Source organism: Bison bison, unplaced genomic scaffold (genome assembly GCF_000754665.1).
Source record: "Bison bison bison isolate TAMUID 2011002044 unplaced genomic scaffold, Bison_UMD1.0 scf7180017864456, whole genome shotgun sequence".
Lineage (NCBI taxonomy): Eukaryota > Metazoa > Chordata > Mammalia > Artiodactyla > Bovidae > Bison > Bison bison.
In genome coordinates this window covers 28295705-28314551 of record NW_011495018.1, presented here as the reverse complement: position 1 = coordinate 28314551, position 18847 = coordinate 28295705, and the positions used below count along the sequence as shown (strand labels likewise).

Here is an 18847-nt window from a genome sequence, read left to right as displayed (position 1 = left end):
GGAGAGTGGCCTACTCGAGGTGTGGGGCTCGGGGGTGGGGCCCGGCTGGCGGCTGCTGCAGAGCACCGAGCTGTGTCCTGGAGGTGGAGCCCGTGTGGTAGCCGCGGCGGCGCCCCGAGGCCGCCTGGTGTGGTGCGAGGAGCGGCCCGCCGGCACTGAGGGCCAATTAGGGCCTCCTGCAGTGGCTTTTAGCCATTGTGTGTGCGTCAGGACCCTTGAGCCCAGCGGGGAGGCCGGCACCAACCTGGGCAGCATGCACATACTGCTGCACCACTGCCCCGCTTTCGGGCTGCTGACCTCCCGCAAGGACCTCTTCCTGGTGCCCACTGCCACCACCTGGCCTGGCTTGGGTCATATTCTGCTCATCTGGAGCCCAAGCAAGGGCAAGGTAGTGGTGGCTGCCCCATGTCTTGGCCTCTCCCACAGTAAAAGCCTGAATCCTGGAAGAGGGGACACATGGGACTTCAGGACCCTGCTCCGAGGCCTTCCTGGACTGCTGTCCCCCAGGCAGCCATTGACTGTACATACCTGGGCCCCAACTCCCCAGGGCCTGATGTGGCTTGACTTCAGGGGCACTGTGAGCCTGGTACAGTCCCACGGTGGCTCCCGGACTGTTGGCACCCTGCAGGAGGCACCTTCCAGCCTCGCAGGGTCTGCAGCACTGGGCACATTTCATGGCACTCTGGCCTGTGTGCTGGGCTCCACATTGGAACTGCTGGACATGGGCAGTGGGCAGCTGCTGGAGAGGAAGATCCTGAGTACAGACCGAGTACATCTGTTGGAACCCCCCGCCCCTGGCATGGAAGATCAGGAAGAGCTGGAGACTCGAGGCGGTCTTCGTTTACTTTCAGCTGTGGGTCTGTTTCAAGTAGGCTGGAAAACCCCACAAAGCCTTGAGCTGCCTTCAGCTGAAGATATGGTGTTTGAGGAGGCCTGCAAATACTACCAGCGACGGAGCCTGCGGGGTGCCCAGCTCACCCCAGAGGAACTGCGACACAACAGCATATTCCGAGCACCTCAGGCCCTGGCATCCATCCTCCAGGGCCATGTGTCTCCATCAGCACTGTTGACCACACTGAGGGCTGAGCTTCGGGATTACCGGGGCTTAGAACAGCTCAAAGCCCAGCTAGTGGCTGGGGACGAGGAGGAGGCTGGCTGGACTGAGCTGGCAGAGCACGAAGTGGCACGGCTGCTGAGGACTGACTTGATGGGAGACCAGCTGGCCCAGCTCAACACCATTTTCCAAGCCCTCCCTACAGCAGCCTGGGGTGCCATCCTCAGGGTCCTGCAGCTCCAGCCAGATGGCAATGGCCATCTAAGGTCCCAAGCTCCCCCGGATGTGTGGAAGAAGGTACTGGGGGTTACAGCAGCTGGAAAAGAACCACCCAATGGCATACTGCCCCCCTTTGAACTCCTGTGCCAGTGCCTCTGCCGGCTGGAGCCACAATGGCTGCCACCCTTTGTGGAGCTGGCCCAGCAACAGGGGGGGCCTGGCTGGGGGGCAGGAGGCCCAGGGCTGCCCCTCTATCGCCGAGCCCTGGCAGTACTAGGTGAGGAGGGGACTAGGCCTGAAGCACTGGAGCTAGATCTACTCTTGGGCAGTGGGCGGCCCAAAGCTGTGCTTCAAGCTGTGGGGCAGCTGGTGCAAAAGGAACAGTGGGAACGGGCTTTAGAGGCTGGCCTGGCTCTCAGCCCCTCTAGCCCCCTGCTTCGAAGTGAGATCTTCAAACTGCTGTTGGCCGAATTTGCCCGGCATCGCCGGCTTGATGCTCACCTCCCCCTCCTTTGCCGCCTGTGCCCACCAGACCTAGCTCCAGCTGAACTCCTGCTTCTACTGCGGACATACCTCCCAGATGAGTTGGAGCCCCCTGCCCCATTCCCTGAGCCTGGGGCAGAGCCCCCTCTCACTGTGGGCTTGCTCAGAGCCCTGCTGAAGCAGACTGGGACTCAAGGACGAGCCTCTGGCCCAGTTCTAAGCTTATATGAGGACATTCTATGGGACCCAGACACTCCACCCCCCACCCCACCTCGGGTGTCAGCCCTCCAGGCATCAGACCACCCAGGCCTTGAGGCCTGGGCACCATCTGGACAGGGTCTCTATGTGACTGATACAGGCTGAAAATTGTCTCTGGGACACAGTGATCAGGGAAAGGTGCCTAGGAGTTAGAGGAGCCAGAGTGGGACCTCTTCCCACTTCCTCTTCCTAGCAGTTTTTATATATATATATATATATATATATATACACATATATATATATGTGTGTGTATATATATATATAAAATGGTACAATAAACTTGTTTGGTTTTTGTCCTTAGTTTTCCGTCTTGGCACAAAGGTTCTAAAACTCATAGAATTTTCTGAGTGATATGCGTGAAGGAAGTGTCTCTGTTATAACAAACCCCTTTATATCAAACCTGCATTTATACTAATAAGGTAAACTTATACTGCTACTAAAAGTGGGGACCCCTAGCATCAGGATAAGGGCTGGTCAGTAGAAATACCAAGTGGTGAAAGGGTTGAAAGCTTTAGCCCATCCTCAGCCTCCTGGGAGGGGAATGGGACTAGAGATTAAGCTCTATAAAAACTCCTGAACAGGGAAATTTGATGAACTGGCTTGGTGAACACATTAAGGTGCTGGAACAATGATGCACCCAGAGAGAGCATGGAAGCCCCGTGCACATCCCCCACACAGTTCTTTGCCCTGTGCATCTCTTCCATCTGGCAGTTGTATCCTTTAATAAACCTGTAAACGTTAAGTATTTTCCTGGGTTTTCTTAGCCATTCTAGCAAATGGTCAAACCAATTTATAGCATGAAAGTGAAAGTAAAAGTTGCTTAGTCGTGTCCGACTCTGCAACCCCATGGCATAGTCATGGAATTCAGGTCAGAATACTGGAGTAGGTAGCCATTCCCTTCTCCAGGGGATCTTCCCAACCCAGGGATCAAACCCAGGTCTCCCACATTGCAGGTGGATTCTTTACCAGCTGAGCCACCAGGGAAGCCCGATTTATAGTATGGGAACTCCCAGTTTATAGCCAGCCAGTCAGAAGTATCAGTGGCTTGTGACTGGCACTGGAAGTGAAGGTGGTCTTGTGGAATTGAGCCCTTAACCTGTGGGGCCTATGCTAACTCCATGTAGTTAGTATCAGAGCCGAATTGACTTGCAGGACACCCAGTTGATGTCCACAGAGAACTGATGGTTGGTGTTGGAAAACACAGTTGGTGTGGTTTTGAACAGCTAAGGGCCTCATAGAGTTGGTCATAGAGGGAATGGTTGAATCTGAACTGTTGGCTAAAGTGGCCACTTCCAATAATGAAAATATTAATAATTAACATTTATGAGTACTCTGCTAGTCTTTAAATAGTCCGTCTTTTATGTTTCTAATAACCCCATCAAGAAAGTACTAATCCCCATTTTACAGATGAGGAAACAGAGATTTAGAAAGACTACTTGACCAGGGTCAGTCAACTGGAAAATAGGAGCTCTAAGATTTGAACCACCTTACTGTATAGCCCTACAGTCGGACACAAAGAGTCGGACATGACTGAGCGAATTCACTCACTCACTCACTCATGTACTCACTGTATAGCCCTACAGCTGATGCTGGCTTGGGCTTGAATGTACTTCTCATTCCTGGCTCATTCTTCCTCTAGCCTGTTGTGAGGAGGGGGATTTGCCAAGGTTCATGCTTCCTTTCCCCAAGACCCTTCTGTTCCTAAGTAGGAATTGTGGTAGGCCCTGGGGCCATGCTTGTCCTCCCTAGGATTCCTGGAGCAGCCACTGGTTAAGGGGAAGGTTGACCACAAACAGGAGAGCTGGCTGCAGAGACCTCTGGCTTAGTAACAAAAGTCACTGGAGCAGGGTTGCTTGGAGGCTGACTGCCTAAACCAAGAAACAAGAGCATCTCCAGCACAGATTTCTGAGCCTCTGGATTTAGTCAGCAGGACCCCCTTTGAAGAGGCCTTGGCCCTCTACCCGCTGCTACCCAAGGGACTCCTCAGCTGGGTTCTGGGCTTAGGGTAGGACTCTGGGTGCTGCAACTCAGCATCATCCCAGACTCCCCAAGCATCCCTTGTCCATGGCTTGGGCCCAAGGTAAGGACTGCCACTTGGCTTTGCGCTCAGCTAGTACCTGCAGTAGCTCAATGTTAAAGAATCCGCCTGCCAATGCGGAAGGTGCAAGTTCAATCCCTGGGTCAGGAAGATCCTCTAGAGAAGGGCATGGCAACCCACTCCAGTATTCTTGCCAGGAGAATCCCCACAGACAGAGGAACCTGGCAGGCTACAGCCCATAGGAGCGTAAAGAGTCAGACACGACTGAGGCGAATTAGCATTTAGTACACACACAAGTAGGGGAGCCACCCAGCCTGGCAGCTCTAAGGGGAGCAGTTGGACTTAGATGGGAACTTCCACCTGCTCTTAAAGACTTGCTGCTTGACTGCTCTTGTCCTTGCTCATGCCCCAGCTCCAATGAGTGGGGTGAAGCAACCCCCAACCTTGTCTCAGGACTTTGGAGAACAGTTCAGGGATGCAAATATTGTGTGACTGGGTTCTGGTGGAGTGTGCAAGAGGACCATCAGAAAGTTGGCCCCTGAGGCAGAGGGCTACAGGTAGGTGGGTGGAGAGAGGGGAGTTCCCTGGTGGACCACTGACTGGGACTCCACACTCCCAATACAGGGGGCCTGGATTCAATCCCTGATCAGGGAACTGGATCTCACAAGCTGTAACACTTCACATGCCACAACACTAAGACCCAGCGCAGTCAAAATTTAAAAAAAGTAGAGTCCTTCGGAGAAGGCAATGGCACCCCACTCCAGTACTCTTGCCTGGAAAATTCCATGGGCGGAGGAGCCTGGTAGGCTGCAGTCCATGGGGTCACTAAGAGTCGGACATGACTGAGCGACTTCACTTTCACTTTTCACTTTCATGTATTGGAGAAGGAAATGGCAACCCACTCCAATGTTCTTGCCTGGAGAATCCCAGGGACGGCGGAGCCTGGTGGGCTGCCGTCTATGGGGTCGCACAGAGTCGGACACAACTGAAGTGACTTAGCAGCAGCAGAAAGAGTCCTTAGATAGGGATACTGGGACATGGGGGATTTAGGAGCTGAGGTCCTTCATCTTGGGTGCCTGGGTAAAGGGGGAAATTCTGGGGCTGAAGGTTTTACAGGTGGCTTAGTAGTTAAGAATCCCCCTGTCAAGCAAGAGACATCCAGGTTCAATCCCTGGGTTGAGAAGATGCCCTAGAGAAGGAAATGGCAACCCACTCCAGTATTCTTGCCTGGAGAATCCCATGGACAGAGGAGCCTGGCAGGCTAAATCCATGGGGTCACAAAAGAGTAGAGTCAGACTTGACTTAGTGATTAAACACAACAACAACAAGGTCCCTGGACAGGAGGTGGCAGGAAGGCCTGAGGCCCCTGGGGAGGTGAAGAGGAGGCTCCTAGGCCAGTGAGTAGTCATGTTTCCACAGGTGTGCCTCATCTCTGGAGCTCCCTCAAGGTCACTTGGCTGTAGTCTCTGGAAAACTTGAAGGTGAAACTAAGTTAGGCAAGACCAGAATGCAGTCTGGGCAAAGGAGACGAAGCAAATCCTGAGGCTCCTCTATCTGCACATACTCCCATGGAGCCCAGTCCTCCCTTTTTCATCTCCCTAGTGCCTACCCACTTTTCCATTGCCTCACCAGGGGGTTTACTGTTTAGATACAGACCACAGCTTCTGGACCACCCCGTGACTGGAACACAGGACTACAGCAACCCAAGTCTTCTCCAACCTGCCAAGTTCAAAGATCAAATCCCACCCCTTTCTCTGCATGTGGCCTGTAAGAAAATGGTGGCCAGAGTAGGCAGTATCCAAACCACTCAATTTTCCTCCCATTCCCTGACCCAGCCACACTTTCCCTGCATGGTCAGGGAAAGAGAAGGAGTCAGACCTGGGGAGGAGGCAGCTGTAGACCCCCAGCTCCATAGGGAGCCACCTGAGGCTGGAATGCCTGGCACCCGCACTACCCTGGAAAAAGGGGAAGACAAATCCTCACGTGGCTCCCCAGGGCCCCACTCAGTCTCTTCTTAGGCACAGGCTCCCCCTGGTGGTTATTCTCATCATTGCCAGCTCCACTCATTTCCTTTGCCACCTGCTGCTGCTGCTGCTAACTCACTTCAGTCATGTCCGACTCTGTGTGACCCCATAGACATCAGCCCACCAGGCTCTCCTGCCCATGGGATTCTCCAGGCAAGAACACTGGAGTGGGTTGCCATTTCCTTCTCCAATGCATAAAGTGAAAAAGTGAAAGTGAAGTCACTCAGTTGTGTCCGACTCTTAGCGACTCCATGGACTGCAGCCTACCAGGCTCCTCCATCCATGGGATTTTCCAGGCAAGAGTACTGGAGTGGGGTGTCATTGCCTTCTCCTGGGAAGCCTCAAATATGCACATACTTGCCCATTTCTGGAATAACGACTGAGGAAGCCTCTGAAGGTGGTAAATTAAGTTTTTTTTTGAGGGCAAGGGAAAAAGAGGAGAATCAGGATAGAATTCAGGGAGCAAAATCATGGGGGAGAGGGGAAGGGATGCTGATCTTGTACTATGACACTGTCCTAGTAGATACTATTCCAGAAGAGGGAGGAACCTGAGCTGCCAGGATGCTTCTTGTCCAGGGTGGAAACTGCCCCAGCTACCAGATTGACCTGGATAATTTCATCCAACCAAAGAGGAAGTTGAGGGCACAGCAGAGTTTTCTCAGAAGGCATAGGGTGGTTGTATTTTATATGAATTTGAAATATAGGAAAAAGATGCCAGATTTTATTCAAAATCAATAAAGTCCACTTTATGCTCAAAATGTGAAATGAAGGTAAATCTTCACAAATATAAAACTTTTTGAGAATCACAATTTCAAAGCTAATGGACCATGTGTGTGAACTGTAAACTGCCATACTGTTACTGCGTGGATCCCCATTTCTGCTGGTAAACAAAAATTCAGGTGGAGAGGGAAGCTGAATCAGGCTGTGAGGTGAAGGCTGAGTGACCAGGGTCCCTCACCAGTTGTGGGTAGAAGCCTTGGGGTGTTTTCTCCTCTAGTTCCCAGAGGCAGAGCCTGGGCCTGCTCCAAAGGTTGCTACACAGGAGCAAGAACAAAGGTGAAGAAAGACAGAGGCAGAGAGATGAGTAAGAGGATGAGGTTGGACCAGGAGAAGAGAGAGAGGAGACGCAGACAGGAAGGGGGAGACGGACCTGGCGGAGGCAAGGAAAGGCTCTCACTCTGGCAGGCAGAAGATGCTAGATGCTCTCAAGATTGACTGCTGCAGGATGGAAGACAGAGCAGAGAGGGGTCCCTTGGGGCCTCTCACCAGAATCATAGCCAGAGCCAGTGGGACAGCTAGTCTAGATTTGGTCTCCCAGAGGTTTCCATTATCTGGGAAATAGAGGAAAAGGGAAGGAATTGTGAAGAGCTGAGGAAGGGTGAACAGGGGGTGGCCTTCACCAAGAATGAGGTCAGTCCACCTCATCTGGGCCTCGCTGAGCTAAAGGTTCTGGGGAAGCAGACTGTCCAGGTCTTTCAGAGGTTTCAGGTCCTCGGGCTTTGGCAACCACTCAGATTCCAAGGCGGCACACAGTCTTCTCACAGTCTGTATTACTTTTGTTTTGTACCCAGGAAAAGTGGGCATTGTCCCACCCTTAACCACACGAGGCTGGCACTAGGAGCAGCCTAGAGCCCCAGCTTTGAAGTTGTGCTTCTCAAAAAGTTTTATATTTGGGAAGATTCGCCTTCATTTTCACATTTTGGGAACAGCTGAGGAGCCATCAGGAAAGCAAGAGGGAGCTCTTCTTCCTGGGTGCTGCCTATGAAGGTGGCAGCCATCTCCCACTTGGCATCCTGGCCACCCTCAGACCCCTCAAGAAGCCCAAGATCATCAAAAAGAGAACCAAGAAGTTCATCTGGCACCAGTCAGATGGATATGTCAAAATTAAGCAAACTAGGGGAAATCCAGGGGCATCGATACTAGGCTGCACAGGAGATTCAGGGGCCACATCTTGATGCCTAACATTGGTTACGGGCCAACAAGAAAACAAAGCACATGCTGCTCAGTGGCTTCCAGAAGTTTCTGGCCTACAACCTCAAGCAACTTGAGGTGTTGCTAATGTTCAACAAATCTTCCTGTGCCAAAACTGCTCACAATATTTCCTCCAAGAACCAGAGAACCATTGAGGAAAGAACAGCCCAGCTGGCCATCAGAGTCCCCAAGCCTAATGCCAGGCTGCATAGCCAAGAAAATGAGTAGACACCTCGTGCACACATTTTGTTTATATTAATAAAACCCTAAAACTTGGCAAAAAAAAAAACACAAAAAAAACGTAACAATTGTCAGTCTGTCCCAAGTCTGCCCTGCCTCTCCCATCTCTGTGCCCAGCTTCAGTTCCCAATCACCATCCTGTCAAGCCCTGGGCATCTCTTTTCATTCTTCACATCTCTCACACCCCATCTCTCAAAGTAATGGATTCTGAGCTTATGCATATTGATGATCAAATCCACTGAGTCTATCAGTACACTGAAATTCTTAAAAGTTGAATTCAACAAATCTTCTGTATTATAAACTCTGTTGACATCCCAATATTCTCCACCTGGGTGTTCACATCTGGGTGGGGTGGTGGAAATGGAGTAGTAGTACAAAAGAAGGATCTGGGCTGGGGGGTGCCCACCCTACCTGTGCCGCAATGTCTGCGCCTTCTTATCCCCTCTTTCTGGGATGCCATGAAGAGACTGTGGGTCCCTTACTGGTGTTCCAAGTTTCACTAACTCAAAATCCATGCAACTAATTCTAGGAAAGGGGGGGATTAGGAATTGACCCTACTGGGACCTCTTTGACGACTCTTCTAAAAAATCACTCCCTAAAGGGGCTTTTCCTGCATGCAGCTGAGGAAATACAGAGGTGAGAAAAACTAATTGGGAAATGCTCAAAATACAGCCAGCCATGGAGTTAAAGGGAAGATGAGTGATTGCCCTAGTTGGTGTCTTCAGGTCAGACCCAAGAGGAGAGGCTATCAGCCCTTTCATTCCATGGACCAGAGTTGGCAGAAGTCCCCCAGCTTTCTGAAATTTTCAAACCTTCCTCAGGCTTTGGCCCTCTTTCCACACAGTGATCAACTGTAAAAACTGTGAAAGGAAAAGGTAGCATGCAATTTTCTTTAGGGAGATCATAACTAAGGGGAGGCAAAGAGATGTGAGGAGAGCTGGTGGCCCCCTTCAGCATCCAGTCTGGAGATGTGAGGATCCCCAGAGATTAAATGGGTAGCAAGCAACCTGAGGCTCTTGCTATTTGTGGAAAAGAAGAAAGAAGGCATGGTAGTACCAACTATAAGGCTCCCAGTTCAGGAAGCAAATCCCCAGAGTGGGAAAGAAACAGACCTAGCTGAATGGCTAGGCCCTTGGAAGTAAGGAAGTAAGGAAGAAACAGGGCTCAGGGAGCTAGCCTGGTTTGATAAAATAAACCCTTCTGGATCTTTTTAACCCTGATGGCTCCCTCAGTATATTAAGACACCTACCATTGTCAGGAACAGTCCTACTTTGTTAATGATCATATAGGAGTTCATTTTCAAAAAAGTATTTAACACTGACATCAGTTAATTAACATATGGGAGCGAGAGGAAGAAAAACCAGGTGGGCGAAGACTAAGACCTTGGGCCTGCCTTGCCTTACGTGCTTCGTGAAGGCAGAAACTCCCCCTCACTCCTTCTCCAAATCCTTGCACACATGGACACAGATGGACACAACACCGTCACCTCATTCTATAAAGAACAATAACCTGGCTGACCCTTTCCTGCCACCAGCGTCTGTGTGCTTTTCTCAGTTTAAAGGCTCTCAGTGATCAGGCTTGAATCAAATTCCCCATCACAAATGGGCTTCTTTAGGAATCCCCTGGTGGTTCAGTGGTTAGGATTCCATCACTGCTGAAGCTGTGGGTTCAGTCTCTGTTCAGGGAACTAAGATCCCTCTGTGCAGGGTGCAGCCAAAAGGAAAAAAGAAAAGAGGGGCTTCTTTAAGTAGGAAGAGATTTGTCCTTTCAGAGTCAATGACTCTCCAAGAATGGGCTTAGATTTCCCTCATCAAAGGAGGCACACGTAGTGGGTTGAATCATGGCCCCCAAAAGATACATCAGAACCCAGAATACCAGAGTACAGAATACCAGAACCCAGGATACCAGATGCAAAAGATACCCAGAACCTCAGAATGTGACCTTATTTGTAAGAAGGGTCCTTGCAGATTTAATTAAGGTAAGGATTTCAAAAGGAGATCGTCCTAGACTAGAGTGGGTCCTAAATCCAAGAATGAATATTCTCATAAGACAGAAAAGGAGACAACACAAAGACACAGGAGGAGAATGTCGTGCGAAGACAGAAGCAGGAGGAGCGCCAAGTGTAGCTGCCTGCGCCCAGAAGCTAGTAAAGAGGCATGGGATGGATTCTCCTCAGAGCTCTCTGGAACAAACCAGCCTTGTGAACATCCTGGTTTTGAACTTCTGACCTCCAGAACTGTGAGAGAACACATTTCTGTTATTTACAGACAAGCTTGTGGTAATTTGTTACTGCAGCCCTGGAACGCTAATACACAGGGAAAGAATGAGGTTGGGTCTTCCTCATCAGGTCTCCCTAAGGACAGGATGTATATCTTGGGTGGAGGCTATCTTTTCTGGGTCAAACTCAGGGTAGCAGTAAAAGGCTAAAGGTTATGGGAGGCTCCCTTACCAGGCTAAGGCTGAGGTCAAGACTCAGGCAATTAACTTGCACTTGCTGGCAGAGCTCCGCGCACTGAAGCGCTGGCCCCTCTTCCTAGTGAGCTGAGAGGCAAGGTCCCCATTGCTTGCAAAACCTTCAACACTTTGGTTGCTAGGAGAGGAGCTGAGAACAATAAACAGGACCCAGGCTCTGGTGTTGATAGTGGGAAGAGGACCTGGCTTTGACCTCAGCCTGGAGAGGAACAGCTCTGCCAGGCCTAGCTGGGGCTACAGTCCTGGAGACTCTGTGGATAACTTCTACCTCTCCTCAATACACACAGACACACACACACACCGAAAGAGCATTTCACACCTCAAAGTACCTCCCTGTCACCTTTCTGTCTGAAGCCCACAGAGCAGCAGTTATGATGCCCATATTACAGAGAAAACTAAGCAGCAAACAGGAAAGCTAGATCCTTGGCTAGCATGTGAAAGACCTGGAACTAGAAAACAGACAGGCCTACAGGCCGTAGGTTAGCACCTTTTCCCCTCCCATGTGGACCTGGGAAACCCCTCTCAGCTCCAGGGTAGGTCCCCCAGCCATGAGTGGACTGCCTTAGCAGCAAGAGTTTAGCTTTGTACTTAGGAAACACAGGCATGTGAACAAAAGCCGAAGAGCACTGAAACTTACAAAGCAAAGGAGGTACATATGAAAATATAACATCCTTCCATTTTAACTAGCCCCAACCCTTCAAGAGAGCTGGCCTGCCCTGCTAACAGTTGGGGCATTCCTCCCAATTGTTAGAAGGTTACCTGGAGACACACTGGAAATGAACTCACAAGGATTTAATTCTGCCTTTACCACCTATTGTCTGTGCAACCTTGAATAATTTTCTCAAGCTCTCTGAGCCTCAATGTACTCAGTCATAAAAGAGGAAAAGGAATAGTATCTATATTATAGAACAGTTTTGAGAATTAAAAGAGAGAATGAATATGGAAGAACTTGTAAGATGTAAATTCTATACATATCATTTGGAGGGCACTAATAGTTAGGAACCTTAGGAATCTCTAAGGTCAGTTCCTCTAACTGTTTTACACTGGAGAAAACGGAGGCTCAGAGGATAAATGATGGAAAAAGGGTCACAAAGTAACTAGGACAGAATTATACTATACCAGGAGATGCGATTTTAAAGTGAACACATAGCAGACTTCCCTGGTGGCACAATGGATAAGAATTCACCTGTCAATACAGGGGACACCAGCTGGAGTACTGGTCCAGGAAGATTCTACATGCTGAGGAGGAGTTAAGCCCATTGGCCACAACTACTGAGCCTGAGCTCCAGGGCCCGCACATCACAACAACCAAGCCCAGATGCTGCAACCACTGAAGCCCTCACACCCAGAGTCTGTGCTCCACAACTAGAGAACCCACTGCAATAAGTCCACACACTGTAATGAAGAGTAGCCCCTGCTCACCACAACTCAAGAAAGCCCACACAAAACAATGAAGACCCAGTGCAGCCAAAAATAAATAAATAAAATTATTTAAAAAAAATAAACATATAGGTCAAAAATTAGATCATGTAGTCAAAACATGAAAATTCTTTCAATCATCTGTAAAATAAGGCAGAGCTGGCCTCTCAGTAAGTCCCACTCAGCCAGTTTGGAACCAATTGCTGTTTCAATGGTTGAGCACCAGATTTGGAAGTTGCCTTGCTTATAAGATCCATGTTGTGTGAAAAATGCTTGAATCATTGAATGCACACTTAGTATAACTGAGGTGCCCTCTCTCTTCTCAAACTGCCAGTTGTTCGAAATGGAATTGTTCTTTGCTGAGTGTAGATGTCTATACTGGTCCTCAGTTAAAATATGTCTACGATCCAGGTCCATAGAGGTGGAAGCAAGATGCAAGCCTCATGGTTGCACTGTCCTCCCAAGCATTTGTTCATCCAGCTAGGGGGGCCTGGCTGCTATCACTGTGGGCTTGCTTCTTGCTGAGCCTGGATTGGGCTGCCTGCCCACGGTCACCCCCCAAAACCTATCTTTCTTACTCTCAATCTGTTCAGAAAAGGATTCCAGCATGGGCTTTTGATGCTGAGATATTGTGATTTATAATAAGAAATGTTTAGTTGGTCTTCATCTCCATTTCTGGCACAGAACTCCTAAAATCTTTGGAGCTTCTTAATTGATAAATCTGTCTAAGAAATGTGTTTTGATATTCATAACAAACCCTCTTTCAACTACTCCAGAGTTTATGTTAATGAAGTGACTTTCAGAAAGTACCTTAAGGTTGGGGCTGGTTGCCAGGGGAACCAACCTAGTGATTAGAGGAATGGAACTTCCAGTTCTACCCCTGACCTCCAGGGAAGGGAGAAGGACTGGAGGTTGAATCCATTGCCAATAGCCAATGATTTAATCAGTCATGTTTATATAATAAAAAAAAAAATTTAGTTGCTCAGCCTGACTCTTTGTGACCCCATGGACTGTGTAGCATGCCAGGTACCTCTGTCCAGAGGGATTCTCCAGGCAAGAATACTGCAGTGGGTTGCCATACTTTCCTCCAGGTGATCTCCCCAACCTAAGGATCGAACCCAGGTCTCCTGCAATGCAGGCGGATTCTTTACCATCTGAGCCACTGAAGTCCATGTAATAAGGTTTCCAAAAAACCCCCAAGGGACTGGATTCAGATACCTCCCAGCTTGGTGAACCAGAATGAATCCACAGGAGAGAAAGCTGGTATACTCCAAACTCCACTGGGAGAGAAGCTCTTGCGTTCAGGACCCTCCTAGAACTTTATATATATCTCTTCACCTTTTGTTTATTCATATCCTTTAATATCCTATGTAATAAACTGGTAATCTAGTAAGTAAACTGACTCCCTAAGTTCTCTGAGCCACTCTAGCAAATTAATCAAACCAAGGAGGTGGGTATGGGAATATCCAATCAATAACCAGTCAGTCAGAAGCACAGGTCACAACCTGGACTTATGATTGGCATCCAAAGTGGGACTGAGCTCTTAACTTGCTGGATCGGATGCCATCTCCAGGTAGAAGTGTAGGACACCCCGCTGGCCTGGAAGAATTGCTTTGTGATGTTAAAAAAACATAATGGAGATACCCATGGAGGATGATCCACATGCTGATCCCTAGTGAGGGCCTGAAATCCGGGGAAGACAGGATGATAATTGGCCACCAGTTCCCCAGTCCCTCCTAGTTCCCCAGCCCCTCCTAGTTCCATGCAGGCTGCTTCCATCTTGCCCAGCAGGTTGGATTGGATTTTTCTGATGGTCTCCTTTCCAGGAGATAGTGTTCATATCCGTGTCCTGGGAGTTAGAGGGGGCAGGGGCAGGATACCAGGAGTAAGGGAAAATTTGGGGGGAAGAGGGTTTCCTGTCCAGAAATCTCAAGAGAAGGGACAGAGAGATGAGACTGAGTGGGCTGATATCTCACATCTGTGACTGTGATGCCTGGAATCTGACACTCCCATGTGTGACTCAGGCTCTCTGGGAGGCTGGGATTCTGGAGTGGGGGTGGGATCAGAGTCCAGGACTCAGAAATTCCCAGGGGTGGAGGGAGGTTAAGTCCCCTCTGGGCCTGAAGAATGGACTTGAGGAAGGAGAGGAGTCTGTACATGTTATTTCCGAGGGCACTGCTGCTGTAGCAAACGGCCTCCTGCAGCTGCGTACTGTTTATAAGCTGCAGATGTTCCAGCCCCTGGGGAGACCAGGCAGGAGGGAGAGGGGACAAGAACTCAAATGCAGGTCAGAAAGTGCCGAAAGGTTGAGAAGGTCAGTGGAGGATAGTTGGGGGTGTGGAAGTTAGGAGAAGATGGCTGGAGGTGAGGGGTCTGGGATAAAAGAGAAAAATGGAAAATGGGTCAGAGGCAGATGAGAGGAACTAGGGTACAGGCAGGGACTGGGTTCAGGGAGTTCTATGTAATGAAAGGGGATGTTTCTTGGAGAGATGGGGCCCAGAAGGTGAAAGTGTTCCGGGAAGCACGCTGACTGAAACCGCCCATCCTGGCCAGGCTCCCTAGTAACCATTTGCATGAGTTGTTTTACGACAGGAGGTCCAGGTGAGGAACATGGAACTAATAAGCCTCCACCAACCGGAAGAGTTCGGGAAAGGTCAAAAGGAGGCACCACGTGTCCGTCCACCTCGCAAGATCCCTCTCACTAGCATTCGTCTTGGCTAAGCAATGTGTGCGCCACCAGGAAGGACTCTGAGTCAGAATGATTGGGCAAAGACAATCAGGAAACTAATCGCATCTCTGTAAAACTCGAGACTGCAAGCCACATGGCAGAGCAGTTCTTCCTGGGTTCCCTTACCCTATATAGCTCTCCGCCCAGGTGCCCTTTACCAATAAAATCTCTTGCTTTGTCAGCACATGTGTCTCCTAGGACAATTCATTTCCGAATTTAGACAAGAGCCCAGTTTCGGACCCTGGAAGGGGTCCCCCTTCCTGCAACAAAAGTGGGGAGCAAGTTGCACAAGGCAAGGAGGGGTTACAGGCTATGATGGGAACTTCCTGAGGAGACCAAAGGTGGCTCCTGACCTGAGGGACTAGCTTTCAGACAAGAGGAGTGGGTACTGGGTAGGGAAAGGGTAACAAACAAGAGGAGCGAGGAGCGTGCTCACGCCCAGCAGGAAGCAGGCAGATATGCGGTGCTGGGAACTGGCCTTTGGAACAAACAGCACCTGCAGAACTCACCTAAGCAGCTGGTGAAGTCAGGACAGGAAGGTTACAAGATCGAAGATGAAGGCAAGCACCAGGTACAGTTATGTAGCCAGCCTCACATCTCAAAACCTGGGAGGGGGACCGGAACGAATGTGGTCTTTGGCTTCAGCCAGATATCCAGGTAGATCTCCATACTGTAGACACATATCCTACTCCCTGTGCGGGGAGGGGAGGGGTAGTGGCAGGGGGGCCTCTGGAGGCCAAACTTGCAAATGGTGCTCCCCTTATCTTCCTGTCATGTCCCGCTGGCTGTCCTTGTTTTTTAAGCTCTCACAAATCTGGGTCTAAGTGGTAGAGGAGGCAGAGTGGTGAGACAGAATGGACCCAATTAGCCAGAACCTCCTGGACAATGGGAGAGAAACTCCGCTGTGCCCTCCTTGTGAAGTGAAAGTCTCTCAGTCGTGTCCGACTCTTTGCAACCCAATGGACTATACAATCCATAGAATTCTAAAGGCCAGAATACTGGAGTGGGTAGCCTTTCCCTTCTCCAGGGGATCTTCTCAACCCAGGGATAGAATCCAGGTCTCCTGCATTGCAGGCAAATTCTTTACCAGCTGAGCCACAAGGGAAGCCCGTGCCCTCCTTAGATCATCCAGAAAGCATCCTGATGTACCAACGTGGGACAGGAGGGTTCTGATGGGGTGCTTCAGAGCCTCTCTGCTTTGCAGCTAGGCTGGCCTACTCAATTTACAGTTTCTTAGGTGACTGCAGCCATAAAATTAAAAGCTTTCTTCCTTGGAAGAAAAGCTATGACAAACCTAGACAGCATATTAAAAAGCAGAGACAATACTTTGCCAACAAAGGTCCAGATAGTCAAAGCTGTGGTTTTTTCCAGTAGTCATGTACGGACATGAGAGTTGGACCATGAAGAAAGCTGAGTGCCGAAGAATTGATGATTTTGAACTGTGGTGCTGGAGAAGACTCTTGAGAGTCCCTTGGACAGCAAGGAGATCAAACCAGTCAACCCTAAAGCAAACCAGTCAACCCTAAAGGAAATCAGTCCTGAATATGCATTGGAAGAACTGATGCTGAAGCTGAAGCTCCAATACTTTGGCCACTGATGTGAAGAACTGACTCATTAGAAAAGACCCTGATGCTGGGAAAGATTGAGGGCAGGAGGAGAAGGGGACGACAGACGATGAGATGGTTGGATGACATCACTGACTCAATGGACATGAGTTTGAGCAAGCTCTGGGAGTTGGTGATGGACAGGGAAGCCTGGCGTGCTGCAATCCCTGGGGAAGCAAAGAGTCAGACACAACTGGGTGACTGAACTGACCTGAGCTCTTAATGCTCCCATTCCTCCAAACCAATCCTTCCACACCTCCCACTTCAGGATCCCAGCCATTCTCACTCCTGTGGGCTTTGGAGAATCTCCTAGGGTGACCTCCAGGCACTGAGCAGGCTAAAAGAGGGGAGATGGAGGGACCATTTCTGGTCTGACTGGTGGCTGGGGACTGAGAAGTCTTAGCCCTACTCCACCTACCCCCACCCATCTCCCAGGGCCTCTGGGCATATCACAAGAGGTAATTTACTGAACGTTTACTCTGTGCCAGGCATTTTCCAAATTCTCTGTATTATTTACTCCTAACAATACTTTAAGACAGGTACTAATATTATCCCCATTTTAGAGATGAGGAAACATTTCAAAGAGATTAAATAACTTGTTCAGGATTATCCACTTATCAGTGGTTGGCCCAGGATTCAAAAAAGAAGGTGTCTCTGGCAGGAGCCTGTGCTCTGAACCACTGTGCTGTGATTACTTCAGGGATCCCTATTTTTGTTCATGACATGTGTCCTCTCAGTTCCTCCAAACCTTAATGTTGCCTTCCATCCTTCCCCCCTACTCCCTCCCCATATTCAGTAGGCAGCCAGATTGTATCTGTTCTCTTGCTTCTCTCCGGGTCCCACACATACTCCTTAATTCAGGTCTTTGCTACTTCCCACCAGGATTCCATCTCTTTTATGGTTAGTATTTGTTGTTATAAAGGTAGCATGAGTAGGTTAAAGAAAGTCTGAAAATGGCAAAGAGAAGAAAAATCCACATAGAATGCAATCATCTAATTGTCACCATTATACCTTCTTCCCATTGTATTTTTTTCCCCAGGCACAGACCTTTTATAGAATTGCAGCCATTTTGTATTATCATTTATAGAATGATAATTTATCATCCTACTTTTTCAGTTAGCACTGATCATAAATGTATTTTTCATTCTTTTAACCTCTTGGTAAGCATCATTTTGATGGCTATATAGCATTCCTTTGTTAGGATATCCCACAGTTAACCAAGCCATTCTCCTATCCATCACTTTCTGGAGTTTGCAGACTTTTTATAGCTAATGCTGTGAATCACAGAAACGAAATTAGTGGGTCAAAGGTTGTGCACAATGATACAGGTTGCTTTTCTGAGAGATTAGTTTACTCAAAGTATATGAGATTCTAAGTCTCTTCACATCCTGCCCAGTATTGGGTAGGATCATTGAAAATCTTTGCCTCTTTAGTATGATTCCATTTATATACTTCAAAAAACAGATAAAACCAATCATGGCATTAAAAAATAAGACAGTGGTTATGCTTGGAGAGGGAAAATGATGGGGAAGGGTCATGAGGAAGACTTTAGGTTGCTAGTAATGTTCTACTTCTTGATCTCAGTGCTGGTCCAGTTTGTATGTTCAGTTGGAGAAAATTTGTAAAGTTGTATTTTTATGATAGGTGTACTTTTCTGTATGTTATACTTCAATGCAAAGTTTACCAAGTACACCAAAAGCACAAGCAACAAAAGAAAAAATAAATAATTTGGACTTCATCAAAGTTTAAAACTTTTCTGCTTCAAAAGACACCGTCAGGAACTTCCCAATGTGGGGTCCCAGGTTTGATCCCTGGTCAGGGAAATAGATCTCACCTGGTGCAACTAAAAATCCTGCATGCCAAATAAAGATCCAAGATCCTGCATGCTGCAACTAAGACCTGGTACAGCCAAGTAAATAAATATTTTTTTAAAAACACCCTCAAAAAAGCAAAAAGACAACCCACAGAATGGGAGACAACATTTGCAAATAATATATCTGATAAAAGACTTATGTCTATAACATATAAATAATTCTTACAACTCAATAAAATAATCTGAAAAAGAATATATATAATTGAAACACTTGGCTGTACAGTTGAAATTAATACAACATTGTACATTAACTATAACTCAAAAAAAAAAAAATCTCAAGGAATTTTAAAAGGGCAAAAGATCTGAATAGACATTTTCCCAAAGAAAACACTTTACAAATGGCTAATAAAAGATGCTCAGTGTCATTAGTTATCAGGGAAATATAAATCAAAACCATCATGAGATGCTACTTTGCACACTCCAGGATGGTTATGGTTAAAAAAAAAAAAAGATGATAACAAGTG

At 48.3% G+C, this 18847-nt stretch overlaps 1 protein-coding gene and 1 pseudogene across 1 annotated transcript in view; both read left to right on the top strand.

The window, feature by feature from the left end:
- HPS6 (Hermansky-Pudlak syndrome 6) overlaps positions 1-2786 on the top strand; it is a 3302-nt gene extending 516 nt beyond the window's left edge. The window contains exon 2 of the mRNA XM_010859464.1: positions 1-2786. This exon is cut by the window's left edge and continues 15 nt beyond it. Coding sequence (XP_010857766.1) covers positions 1-2119 — 2119 coding nt within the window. The 3' untranslated portion in view covers positions 2120-2786.
- Positions 2787-4078: 1292 nt separating this feature from the next.
- On the top strand, positions 4079-8275 carry LOC105002794 (annotated as a pseudogene).
- Positions 8276-18847: the final 10572 nt, after the last annotated feature.